General features: G+C 44.2%; 1 protein-coding gene across 1 annotated transcript in view; it reads left to right on the top strand.

Annotated features, from left to right (window-relative positions):
- Positions 1-14,267, top strand: part of SIDT2 (SID1 transmembrane family member 2) — a 1,446,738-nt gene that overhangs the window by 1,388,388 nt on the left and 44,083 nt on the right. Inside the window, exon 33 of the mRNA XM_044080965.1 lies at positions 13,485-13,598. Within this exon, the coding sequence (XP_043936900.1) occupies positions 13,485-13,598 (114 nt within the window). The remainder of the gene's footprint in view (positions 1-13,484; positions 13,599-14,267) is intronic.

The following is a 14,267-nucleotide window of genomic DNA, read 5'->3' as shown; positions in this document are numbered from 1 at the left end:
GCAAGAGCAACTACCTCTCTACTTCTTGGCATTAACAAAGCAGAACCATCTAACTGCAAGAAAAGTACTGCAAGCCCTAGGCTTCATGGCATCCTGCATAATTCTGGTACCTCATGCCAGACTACATATGAGAAAACTACAGTGGTACCTAAAGAATTTGTGGTCTCAACACGAGCACAGCCTAGAAGCCAAAATTCCAATAATCCCATGCCTGAAACAAGAGTTCCTATGGTGGGCTCAGGCCTGTCAATCAAACAAAGGATTGCCCTTCTGCAAAAGTCAACCAAGCCAAACCATCACGACAGATGCCTCAGACCTCGGTTGGGGGGCACACATGTTGGACAAGTGCATACAAGGCTTATGGACTCAAGACCAGCTGCACCTGCACATAAATCTAAAGGAAATGCTGGCAGTAAAATTGGCAATCCAGTCATTCAGACCATTTCTCCAAGAAGGTCAGTTAATGATGAGGACAGACAACACCACAGTTATGTGGTACATCAACAAACAGAGAGGCACACATTCATACCCTCTATGCCGGCTGGCACTGGACCTATGGGATGTGGCTCTGAGCTACAACATTCAGTTACAAGCAATTTTTGTACCGGGAAAAGAAAACATTCTGGCAGACATTTTAAGCAGAACTACCACAGATGCCCACGAATGGATGCTGCATCCGGACATCTTCAAAGCCATCACAAGAGAATGGGGATTACCACAGATAGACTTATTTGCATCCCCACTCAATCACTTATGCATTCCCACCACTTCCTTTGATGCACAAGGTGCTTTTGAAGATCAAAGAGGAACGTCCAAGGATCATTCTGATAGCTCCAGACTGGCCAAGACAACATTGGTACCCATTGCTGAGGAGCATGTCTCGGGAACAAATATGGACACTGCCCCTGACCCCATTGCTGTTAACACAGAACAACTACAACATCCTGCATCCAAACCTGAAAACTCTGCAGATAACTGCCTGGAACATTACATAAGGGCAATTAACCCAGATTTATCCCAAAGGGTTAAAAATATAATCCTTGAGGCTCGTAGACCTTCAACAAGAAAGAATTACGCAGCAAAATGGAAAAGATATCTCATTTGGAGTACTGCAAAAGGAGAAGATGTGGCGCTAGTAAACATAGCCAACATCCTGGAGTACTTGGCAGAGCTCTTCCATACAGTTCTGTCTTATTCTTCCATCAAGATACATGCATCAGCTATTTCAGCAGAATACAGCTTGGATCCTCCTGTCTTCTCTCATCCTCTGCTCAGACAGTTTCTGAGGGGAATTAAAAATGTGAAACCTCCCAGGAAACCACCATTACCAGCATGGGACTTGAACTTTGTGTTAGAAAAATTGACACTTCCCCCTTTCGAACCAGCAGCAACAGCAGAATTACAATACTTATCCTGGAAGACTGCTTTCCTTCTGGCAATCACCTCAGCAAGAAGGGTCTCTGAACTACAGGCATTAATGGCAGTGCAACCCTTCCTGATCTTCCATCAAGATAGAGTGTCCATGAGAACAAATCCCACATTTATGCCTAAGGTGGTATCCAGAGTGTCTTTAAATCAGGCTATCCACCTACCTACATTCTTCCCAACCCACAGAACAGGGAGAAAGACTGTTGCATACCTTGGATGTACATAGACAATTACGCTACTACCTGGACAGGACCAAGTCCAATAGAAAAACTGACCAGCTTCTGGTAGCATATGCAACAGGAAAGGAAGGAAAACCTATTTCAAAACAGACAATCTCCAAGTGGATAGGAAATTGCATTAGATTTTGTTACTCCTACCATGGAAAGAAAACGCCAGAGAACATCAGGCCTCACTCCACAAGGGCTACAGCCACTACCACAGCTTTCTTACGAGGAGTGGCTACCAAGGACATTATAGAGGCTGCTACTTGGACCTCCGTGCATACATTTGCCAAGCATTACAATTTACCTTTATACTCTAGATCCCGAGCAGGGTTTGCCACTGCTGTTTTGCAAGGGATCCTAACTACACCATAATCTCTACTTTTTCCTCCTCCCCTAGTTTAGCTATGGTATTCTACCCATTTGTAAGGACTGCAGATGCATCCTTGAAGGACATAGTACAGTTTTGTACCTACCATAAATGTAGATGTCCGATAGGAATGCATCTGCAGTCAGGATTACCCACCCACCTTCCCCTCTGTGGTACTCCTAGGGTATTTGCCATCCTTCAGCTAGCTTGGGGGGGATCTATTATGGTGTATTTGTTTGTATATATGTACATACATGCTTATTTTATGTGTTTGCTCTCTGCTATTTGGAAACATTGGCATTTATCCAAATTTAGCCATCAAAGAGGGCACCTGGCATCTGGGGCAAGAAACACTGAGGAAAATGGCGTTGGCTGATGCCTTTATACCCGAAGAACTGCAGCTGTGACGTCGGGTGAAGTGCAACACCAGCCGAAGCCAGACCCAGACTTTGGAATCCGGCCGACCGAAGGGCTGCCTGATGACAGGACTACCCATTTGTAAGGACTGCAGATGCATTCCTATCAGACATCTACATTTATGGTAGGTACAAAACTGTACTTTTCATATGTTAAAGTATCAGCAACATGTTATTGAATTGCTTAAACAGAAAATGATGTTGATTCATGACTGTACGGAAAATAAAGAATTACAAGATTTAATGCATTCTGCTGAACAGGTTGGAAAACATACTTTGCAATGTGGATTTGATTCATTAGAGGCCTCTTACAGGGCTGCTGTTAGTGGGTCTGTGCTCAGGAGGCATGCTTGGCTTGAGGAGCAATCTTTGCCTGATCATGTTAAAGCTAAATTGTTGGATGCTCCCTTAAATCAGGACCGCCTGTTTGACAACAAGGCTGAGGAAGTTTTTAAGATAAAGATAAAGCTAAATCTATGCAAATTGTTAAAGATTTCTTACAGGTTCAGCCTCTTAGATTTAGTAGGCACTGGCCCTCTAAGAATTGGTCCTTTCCAGCCCCTTCCAGGTCTTCTCAAGCCAAACCCAGACACAGCAGAAACCCCAGGATGCTCATCGTGTTACACTGCTGCAGTCATTACACTTGGGGTTATCCTGTCATCAGGCGGTCCCGCAGTCGGCCAGAGTTCCAAAGTCTTGGTCCGGCTTCGGTTGCTGTCGCTTCTTCCCTGACGTCAGTGCGCCAGGGGTATATAAGATGCATCTGACGCCATTTTCTTCAGTCTTTCTTGCTGCGCGATGCCCGAAGCAGAAGCAGTTCGCAAGTGCCGGTCGGCCGACTCCTGAGATTTTCGAAGTCGAATTTCAGATCCAAAGTCTTCAATAAAGCTAAGTACCCCATTGGGGGAAACTTTTTTCTTGCCTCAGACCGATGTCAGAAAAAGTTAATAATTGTTTTTCTTGTGGGAAGCAAATACCTCATAAGGACTTCCACTGTTACTGTATTCCATGCCTAGGCCCTGATCACGACGTCACTAGTTGTCGATTTTGTGCTAAATGTAACAAACGCACTATAAAAAGACATTTTGATTTTGCTTTGCACTACTTTGGCCGAAGGTTCAGTTATAATATGCTGTCGGATCAACCGACGACCACAATTCCAAAAAAACGCAAAGACAAGGATAAAGACAGGCATCCTAGGTCCAAAACCGACGACGAAACCTCTTCTAGGCCAGCCGCCGGTTCTCAGTGAGGCGCTTTCGCAGCCCCTGACACCTGCTACCTCAGAGCCACAGGCTGCCTCCGACTCCCATGTGGAGACAACTAGGCCTCTGGAAACCCAAGGTATTGGGCCTACAGAAACTAATCCCTCAGATGGGTCTGGAGCCGCTGAGCAGGCATCGGCTTCTGAGGGTGTTTTCAGACCTTCGCAACTTACCATTAAAGCAACAGCCAAGACAAAAGTACCATTAAAGACAAAGAAGCAAGTACAGCATTCTCCTGGACAGTCCTCCATGCCTAAGAAACAGATACTTAAAATGGCCGAAGACCTCATTACTCTAATCAGGGGTTCCATCCCCCTCCTGCGAAAAGGCCTAGGCAGGATACAGACTATGATCAGGTTTCCATTTCCTCTGATTCCTCTTCAGACCAGGGATACTCTCTACCACCCTATGAGGACTCTGATGCTGAAGAATCTATCCCTTCAGCCTCTCCTCCTGAGGATTATTCTTTTGGGGAAACTTTACATACCATGAGGGAGCATTTCCACTGGGAAAGTCAGGATTATTCAGAATCCAAGAAAAGGCTCAGGGATTTCCTTTTATTGCTTCAGCATAGGCCCCTGGCTATTCCACCTGTGCTTGATATTGTGGATGATGTGTTCTCTGAATCCAGCTTATCTCCTGATTCTTTGCCCCCTGCACTAGCCAAGCCAGATAGGTATTATAGAGTCCCTGACTCTCACAAGTTTCTTTATAAAAGCCCTTCTGCTGATCCAGAAACTATTTCCCCGGGTCCAAAAGGGGTTAAGCTTCCATTGCAAAAATTCCAGTACCCTCTGACAGAGATTCCAGAGCTTTGGATAGATGGGGGAAGAAAGTTTACACTTCTGCAACTTTAGCAGTAAGGGCTTTAAATTGCCAGTTTCACATGCTTAAGTACCGACAATATTTAATGGCTCAGTTAAAACAGAAAATGCTTGCAAGCTGAGAAGCTCCTGACTGTAAAGAAATGCAGGATTTATTGCATGTAGTTGAACAGGTGGGAAAACATACTCTGCAATGTGGTTTTGATTCTTTAGAGGCCTCTTGTAGAGCCGCAGTTACAGGTTCTGTGATTCCAAGACATGCTTGGTTAAAAGAACAGAGTTTACCTGATCATGTTAAGGCAAAATTATTGGATGCTCCTTTACAGCATGATACCTTGTTTGGTGTTCAGGCAGAAGAGGTGTTAAAGAAAATGGAGGATAAAGCTAAATCTATGCAAACAGTCAAGGATTTCTTACAGGTACAGCCACCTCGATTTAGCAGAAATTGGCCAACAAAGAATTGGTCCTTTCCAGTGTCAGACAGGCCACAGAGAGGCAGATACAGATGCCCAAGAGGCAGATCTCAACCCCAAGGCTCTAACAGACAACGACAGTGGGGCACCTCAACCCCAAAAGGAGGTGAGGACAAGTCTCAACCTTACAGGAAACAGTCCCAATGACTTCCCCCTTCGTACGCCAAGCATTTCCCTATTGGCAGCCCCCTTAGGGAGAAAACTAGCACTTTTTTCTCAAAACTGGCAAACAATCACCCAAGACAAATGGGTTCTGAATATTGTGTCTCAAGGTTACAGGTTCCACTTTCATACTTTACCAAGGCTAAAAGGAATGCCAGACCTGCCACAGAATAAATGGGCAGAGGCACAAAAACAAATTTCAGCCCTCATGGACATGAGAGCTATTCAAAAAGTACCACAACAGGAGCAAGGACAAGGATTTTACTCAAGACTCTTCCTGGTCCCCAGAAAGGACAAGGCCTAGAGGCCCATACTAGACCTTTCAATTCTAAATACTTACCTGGATATTCCGAAAAAATGTTGACATTGCAGCAGCTTCTACCCATGCTGGGCAAGAAGGCTTGGCTTGTTACTCTGGACCTCAAAGAGGCATACCTGCATGTCTCTATCAGGCAAAATTGCAGAAGATACCTCAGATTCAAAGCTGGTACAATGCACTACCAATTCTCGGCACTGCCTTTTGGCTTATCTACTGCGCCCAGGATCTTTACAAAGTGCCTGGCACCAGTAATTGCATTTTGCAGACAAAAAGGAATTCAAATATATCCATACCTGGACGACTGCCTCATTCAAGCAGAGACCAAGGACATTCTTCTACAGCATCTGGCATTTGTAAAAAGGTTGCTAGTTTTGTAGGGTACACAGTAAACGAAAAGAAGTCAAAACTAGTGCCCTCACAATAGATTATATTCCTGGGTGCTAGTTTAAATACAACGGCCCAGATGGCTTATCTCACGCCAGACAAACAAATTCAATTAACTCAATATTTTCAATTACTGGCAAAAAAGTCCCATCTCCCTGCAAGAAAAATTCTGCAGGCCCTGGGATTCATGGCATCCTGCATACTACTAATACCATATGCCAGACTGCATATGAGGAAATTACAATGGTACCTAAAAAGTGTTTGGACTCGACACTCGCACAGTTTAGAAGCAGTAATACCAATGATTCCCTGCCTACAACAGGAGTTCGATGGTGGGCACAGGTATGTCACCTAAACAAGGGTCAGCCTTTTACCCTACCCACAGCCAGGCAGACTCTAACAACAGATGCTTCGGATTATGCCTGGGGAGCACACATGGCAGGAAAATGCATTCAGGGCAAGTGGACCACAGACCAGATGCATCTTCACATCAATAAAAAAGAGATGTTGGCTGTTCAAAATGCCCTAACAGCTTTCAGACCTTCTGCATCCAGGACAATTATTATTAAAGACAGACAACACCACAGTAATGTGGTACATAAACAAGCAAGGGGGCACTCATTCTTATCCCCTATGCAGGCAAGCCATGACCTTGTGGAACACAGCTCTAACGTATCAAGTTCATCTGCAAGCACAATTCCTGCCAGGAAAGAAAAATACTCTGGCAGACGATGTAAGCAGAAATATCATGGACCCTCACGAATGGAAATTGAATCCACAAATCTTCAGCATGGTAACGCAAAAATGGGGATGCCCAGACTTAGATCTTTTTGCCTCCCCACTGAATTGCCAACTACAAAAATTCTGCACAAGGACTTATCACACACAAGCATGGAAAGTGGATGCTCTATCATTCAGCTGGAAAAGCCTAAAAGTTTATGCCTTCCCACCACTGCCTCTCCTTTCAAAGGTACTCCTAAAAACCAGACAAGAAAAACACAGATGATCCTGAATGCTCCAGACTGGCCACGCCAGCACTGGTACCCAATCTTAAAAAACTTGGCTCAAGGCCCACCATGGATTTTGCCTCAAATTCCACACCTTCTGACTCAACAAAACAATCAGATCCTGCACGGTCAGCTCAAAACCCTAAACCTGGCTGCATGGCAGATTCATTAGTCAAACAGGCAACACCTCTCTCTAAAGCTGTTATGGATGTCATTTTGGAGGCCAGGAGGCCTAGCACCAGGAAAGCTTACTCAGAAAAATGGAAGAGATTCTGCGCCTGGAACCAGGCTCAAAGCCTTGACCCTCTTGTCCCAAACATTCCTCAGATTTTACAATACTTAACTGAGATGCTGGACAAAGGCCTATCCTTCTCATCAATTAAGATCCACGCCTCTGCCATTTCAGCACATTACAACACGGACCCTCCTTTATTCTCTCATCCCTTGCTAAAGCAGTACCTCAGAGGGGCTGAAAACATAAGGCCACCCCGGAGAGCACCAACACCAACTTGGGACCTCTATTTTGTTTTGGAAAAACTGACCCTGCCACCTTTTGAGCCAGCCAATACAGCCGATCTGAAATTTTTATCATGGAAAACAGCTCTGCTCCTGGCAGTAACTTCAGCACGAAGAGTCTCAGAGCTACAGGCATTAATAGCAGTGGAACCTTTTATAATTTTTCATCAGGACAGGGTTTCTTTAAGGACAAACCCTACCTTTATGCCAAAGGTGGTATCTAGTGTGGCTCTTAACCAAACTATCCATTTGCCAACTTTTTATCCAAACCCCCAGAATAAAGTGGAGAAACTTCTGCACTCTTTGGACATACACATTCAGCTACGCTTCTGCTTGGACAAAACAAAAGCTTTCAGGAAAACTGAGCAACTGATTGTAGCATATGCTGCAGGGTCACAGGGCAAGGCTATCTCAAAGCAGACTATATCCAAATGGATAGGACACTGTATTCGTTACTGCTACACACAGCATGGAAAAATCAGTCCTTAATAACATTAGGCCACATTCCACCAGGGCAACAGCCACTTCAACAGCCTTTCTCAGAGGAGTACCTACCAAGGAAATTTTAGAGGCTGCAGCTTGGAGTTCAGTGTACATCTTTACCAAGAATTACCACTTGCCTCTTTACTCTAAATCCAGAGCAGGATTTGCCACTGCAGTTCTGCAGGGCCTCATAGCCAATCCTAACTCTTTATAGACCAGCCACCCAACCTTAGCTTTGGGATTCTACCCAAGTGTAATGACTGCAGCAGTGTAACACAATGAACATAGTACAGTTTTGTACCTACCATAAATGTAGATGTTAGAGTGTTCACACTGCTGCAGTCCAGGTTACCCTCCCTCCATCCCCTCTGAACTAGCTGGACTTATCTATACCTTTCTATGCTATACAACCTTTGTGGTGTATTTGCTTGTATCTGAAGGTATTGTTTTTATTTTATATGTATATTTTTAATCGGCAATTTGTATTGCCTACCTATTTGGGGGCACCTGACATCTAGGGCAAGAAAAACTGAAGAAAATGGCGTCGGATGCATCTTATATACCCCTGGCGCACTGACATCAGGGAAGAAGCGACAGCAACCGACGCCGGACCAAGACTTTGGAACTCTGACCGACTGCGGGACTGCCTGATGACAGGATAACCCCAAGTGTAATGACTGCAGCAGTGTGAACACTCGAACATCTACATTTATGGTAGGGACAAAACTGTACTTTTCAGTCCCAGGGGACACAAGACTAAGTAGTGGGGGGGCTTCTGCACCCAAATCAGGGAGTAGTAGGACTCCCCCTATGGGAAACTGTCTCAATGACTTGCCTTTAAAATTTCCAAGCACTTTCCACCTGAATGCTCCTTTAAGCGGAAAGATTGGTCTGCCGGCCAAAAGCTGGGAACTCATTACCCAGGACAAATAGGTTTTAAATATAGTGTCCCAAGGATACAGATTTCACTTCCTCACCTTACCAACACCAAGAGGGTGGCCAGATTTACCCCCAAATCAGTGGGCAGAGGCCCAAAATCAAGTACTCTCCCTCTTAAGCATGGGGGCTATTCAATTGGTACCAGAAGAGGAAAAGGGACAAGGTTTCTATTCAAGACTTTTTCTGGTACCCAGAAAAGGCAGTACATGGCATCCTATTCCTGGACCTTTCTACTCTAAATACCTTTCTGGTGATTCCAAAATTCAGGATGCTGACTCTTCACCAGCTGCTTCCTATGCTAGGCAAAGATGCATGGTTGGCAACACTAGACTTAAAAGAAGTATACCTGCACATCCCTATAAGAGAGTCTTGCAGAAGATACCTACGCTTCAAAGCAGGCTACAAGCCCTATCAGTTCTCTGCACTGCCCTTTGGCTTATCTACTGCGTCAGGGTATTCACAAAGTGCCTAGCTCTAGTCATTGCATTTTGCAGATAAAGAAATATTCAAATATACCCATACCTGGGCAATTGTCTAATTCAGGCAGAAAGCCAGGACATACTTTTGAGTCATCTGGCCTTTGTTCAAAGGGTATTGACTTGTCTGGGGTACACCATAAACGAAAAGAAATCACAACTGGTACCCCGTCAACAAATTATATTCCTGGGAGCAAGCTTGAATACAACTTCTCAGATGGCTTTCCTCACGCCAGAGAAAAGGATTCATTTGACAACCTACTTCAAACAATTGGCCACAAAAACCCAGTTATCTGCAAGGCTGCAAGCCTTGGGGTTCATGGCCTCCTGCATTCTTCTAATTCCATATGCAAGGCTGCATATGAGGAAACTGCAGTGGTATCTCAAAAGCTTGTGGTGTCAACATTCACAGGATCTAGAAGCAATGATTCCTGTCATACCTTGCCTACACCTAGAGTTCCTTTGGTGGGCAGAGGCCTGCCACCAAAACAGGGGACTACCATTCACACTACCCCCTGCCGCCCAAATCTTAACAGATGCATCAGACTATGCATGGGGGGCTCACCTGGCAGGGAAGTGCATTCAGGGCAAATGGGACCCAAGTCAAATGCACCTACACATGAATCAAAAGGAAATGTTAGCTGTACAGAATGCTCTGACTGCCTTCAAGGACCACATTCTTCCAGGACAATTAATGGTAAAGACGGACAACACCACGGTCATGTGGTACATAAACAAGCAGGGGGGTACACACTCTTACCCCCTCTGCAGACTAGCCATGGCATTATGGAACACAGCTTTGAGCTACCAAGTGAATCTACATACTCAATTCCTGACAAGGAAAACTAAATACACTGGCAGATGGACTAAGCAGAAACCTCATGGACCCACACACGTGGAAACTGGAACCAAGGATTTTTAACATGTTGACAAGCAAATGGGGCAGCCCAGATATAGACCTGTTTGCCTCCCCCCGAACCATCAATTGGACAAATTTTGCACAAGGATTCCCCACAAACTAGCTTGGAAAGTGGAGGCTCTACCCTTCAGCTGGAAAAACCTATCAGTTTATGCCTTTCCTCCTCTGCCTCTGCTCTCCAGGGTACTACTAAAGATCAAACAGGACTAGACAAGGACGATTTTAATTGCATCAGACTGGCCACGCCAACACTGGTACCCCCTCCTGCACAGTGTGTCATGCTTGGCCCCATGGCACCTGCCTCAGCAGGAGAACCAGATTCTGAACCCGCAGCTGCAAACCCTGAACCTAGCAGCCTGGCTAATTACCGAATCTCTCCTTTACCACCCCTCAGTAAATCAGTGATGGATATCATTTTTAGAGGCTAGGAGGCCTAGTACTAGAAAGTCTTATGCTGCAAAATGGAAAAGATTTTGTACCTGGAACCAATTTCAAGTGATGAGTGCAGCAGTGCCCAATTTACCTCAGATTCTACAATATTTGACTGAGATGCTTCATAAGCGCTTGTCCTTTTCCTTCATCAAAATTCATGCCTCAGCCATTTCGGCTCATTTAGCACAGAGCCTCCCCTCTTTTCTCACCCAATGCTCAAGCAGTTCCTCAGAGGGGCCAAAAATTTAAGGCCACCCAGGAGAGCTCCAACTCCAGCCAGGGACCTTAACTTTGTCTTGGAGAAACTCACTCTTCCTCCTTTCGAGCCAGCTGCTACTGCAGATTTAAAATTCCTTTCCTGGAAAACAGCTTTCCTTTTAGCAATCCCTTCTGCAAGAAGGGTATCTGAATTACAGGCCCTTATGGCAGTGGAGCCTTTCGTCATTTTTCATGCGGATAGGGTGTCCCTCAGAACCAATCCCTCCTTCATGCCCAAGGTGGTATCCAGTGTCGCTCTTAATCAGTCCATTCATTTGCCTACCTTCTGTCCTAACCCACAAAATAAAGGGGAACAGATACTGCACTCCTTAGATGTGCACAGACAACTTAGATTCTACTTGGACAGGACTAAACCTCAAAGGAAATCTGAACAGCTGCTGGTGGCATTTGCTGCAGGGACAGAGGGGAAAGCTATTTCAAAGCAAACCATTTCAAAATGGATAGGTCACTGCATTCATTTCTGCTGTACGCACCATGGAAAACCTATCCCACAGAGCATCCGACCCCATTCAATCAGGGCTGCACCTACCTCTACAGCCTTTCTCAGGGGCGTGCCTACAAGGGACAGTTTAGAAGCTGCTACGTGGAGTTCTGTACATACTTTCACCAAGCATTATCATTTGCCGATTTTCTCTAAATCCAGAGCTGGTTTTGCCACTGCAGTTCTGCAGGGCCTTATAGCTGGTCCTAATTCTACTTAAATTCCTCCTCCCAACCTTAGCTTTGGGAATCTACCCAAATGTAATGACTGCAGCAGTGAAACACAAAGAACATAGTACAATTGTGTACACTTACCATAAATGTAGATGTTCGAGTGTATTCACTGTTGCAGTCTTGGTTACCCTCTCTCCAGCCCCCCTTTCTTCTTTTGGCTATACCTCTGTTCTCACTTGCTATGTTCAAAAACCTTTTTGGTGTATTTGCTTTTTTGTTGGAGGTATATCCTTGTATTATAGATTTAATTGCTTCCTGTTGGGGGGGCACCTGACATTTGGGGCAAGAAAAACTGATGTAATGGCGTCGGCTGCATGTTTTATACCCCTGATGACCTGACGTCATGGAAGAAGGGACAGCAACCGACGCAGGACCCAAGACTTTGTTAATCAGGCCGACTGAGGGCTACTGCAAGCAGATAACCCAAATGTAATGACTGCAACAGTGAATACACTCGAACATCTACATTTATTGTAAGTGTACACAACTGTACTTTTTAATGTTATATGTTTCTGTTGTGATGTTTAAATGCTGTCTAGTCATTCTGCATTCTGATAAAATCACATCAGCCTTATTTCTGTTATCTATGGACTCCAGTAAAGTGCTGGTTTGTCATGGTGCACTTGTGTGTCCTGTTTTATCCAGCATTTTTGGGTTTTGCATTCTGAGTACCCAAGTTCTTGGTCAACCAGCAGTGTATTTTGTCTACCTCCCCACCAGGTAATAGTCATGGGTGTATGCAGAGGTCAGTTATTGTAATTCAGCAGAACTGAGATATTTGAGTTTAGCCTTATCTGTTCTCCACTACAGATGAACATTGTCTTCCTTATTTTTATGTTGCATCAGGATACACAGGGATGTTTCCTTTTTCTACCAAAATGCATTTGTTCCGCAGCTTGTTATTGCCTGGCTTTGTCAGTATGTTATAGAATTTCATCAGGTTCCAAACATAATCTGCTTGAGAGAGTCCCATGAGTAAGTGCTCAATTCTCCATTGATGTCTGGCATTTGCAAGAGCAGGAGCAGTAGCACTACAAGCAGAAGTCCCACTGATGTGCCTTTGGCCGGCTTCCATTTTATAAAATACAGTTTATTTTACTGATGCTCTTTATTAAATTTGAACGATCTGTATTTTTGCAATGTTTCTAAATTTTAAAATTCTTTCTTAGGCTGTTAACAGTTCCCCTTAAATGTTAACCTTTGAAATCTATTCCCAAGCAGAGTTAAGATTTTTATGCCTTCTAATTGTTGTGTTTATTCCCTGCATGGCAACTTCCTAGCCAGGGAGGATCACCAAAGTGTAGAGCCTGATGAATGTACATGACTAGGCTGCCAGGGGCTGCTGTTCATGCAGGCAGCCTTTGATTTCCTGTAATAAGCAGTAAAGTGTAGCATGCTGTGGGAGTTTGCGGGTCCTGGCACACAACTTAAACCCTACTCCTTCTCCAGATACAGACATAACACTGCAGTTGCCTACACTAGCTGTTATATATGTGACACAAGATCACTTGCTGCAGTTCAGAGGGATGGCTGTTTCACACACTTCTATAGATTCACCCTTCTGATGTCCCAGACCTTGAACTAAAGTTATATATGGTCAGACCAGTGTCTTGCTTTTGTGCCAGCAGGTTGGCTAAGGTAGACATTATTATGTTAGTGCCTTGATATGAATGTTACTAACTTTGATCAGTCAATGTCTCAAATGTATGCTGCATTATTCACTACTCATTGTCTTCTTCTGCTGGTTATATTTAACTACATTAGTCATTTGGGGCCAACATGTAATTAACATTTTAAGATGTTAAAGATCACTCATTTTTACCAGCAAGTTTTAAATCTTTTGGATTTTTCTTTCAGAAAACACCAGCAGAATCTCGAGAACATAACAGAGACTGCATCCTACTGGATTTTTTTGATCACCATGATGTGTGGCACTTCCTGTCCTCCACTGCATTATTTGGTTCATTTCTGGTAAGCACTTCACATAAGTACTGAGCAGAACTTTTTAGTAATTTTAAAATTAAGTCTTGCATTTATGGGAATGCCCACTATAGGGAAATAAGTCATTAGTCTGACACTGCTGCTTGACTTCAGTTCTGCACCCTGGTTCTCAAACAGTCATCAAGGAATAGAAGGCTGGGGTTTCACAGTGGCATTTAACTTCCCTTTTATGACATAATGGTTTGTGTTTTGAGGGAGTAGAGTATAGTGCACAACAGATGTTCCTTTTTTATATTTAGTTTTAGGAGTACATCAGTGCCCACCTGTCAGGAAGACTGCTGGAGCATAAGGATGAATGGGTGGCTGGTCCTGATGGAGCTTTTAAGAAAGGAGAATGGTTATAGCAAACACTGTCCTGGCTGCGGGTGCAGTCTCCAAAATTGAAATGTTTGAGTAAGCTGTGGAATGTGTCTTTAACCGGCCTGGTATAGGCTTCCTATGAAAAGAGTAACACAACCCAGTACAGTGGGAAAACCATTTTGATGTCCTTTGTAGAAGAGACAAGTGGCTGATCTGATGTTCTGATTCCCATACTTTTTACTAGATCACATCTCAGATTTCTGTGTATGTCCAAAGCATACAAGGTTCTCTCCCCCTTGTTTGATTGTTTGGGTGGGGGACAGGGAGTTATGCAGTCTG

This window comes from Protopterus annectens, chromosome 8.part0, assembly GCF_019279795.1.
Source record: "Protopterus annectens isolate FY-2018-M chromosome 8.part0, PAN1.0, whole genome shotgun sequence".
NCBI lineage: Eukaryota > Metazoa > Chordata > Ceratodontiformes > Protopteridae > Protopterus > Protopterus annectens.
The sequence above is the reverse complement of the archived record's forward strand: the minus strand, read 5'-3'. Positions and strand labels throughout refer to the sequence as shown.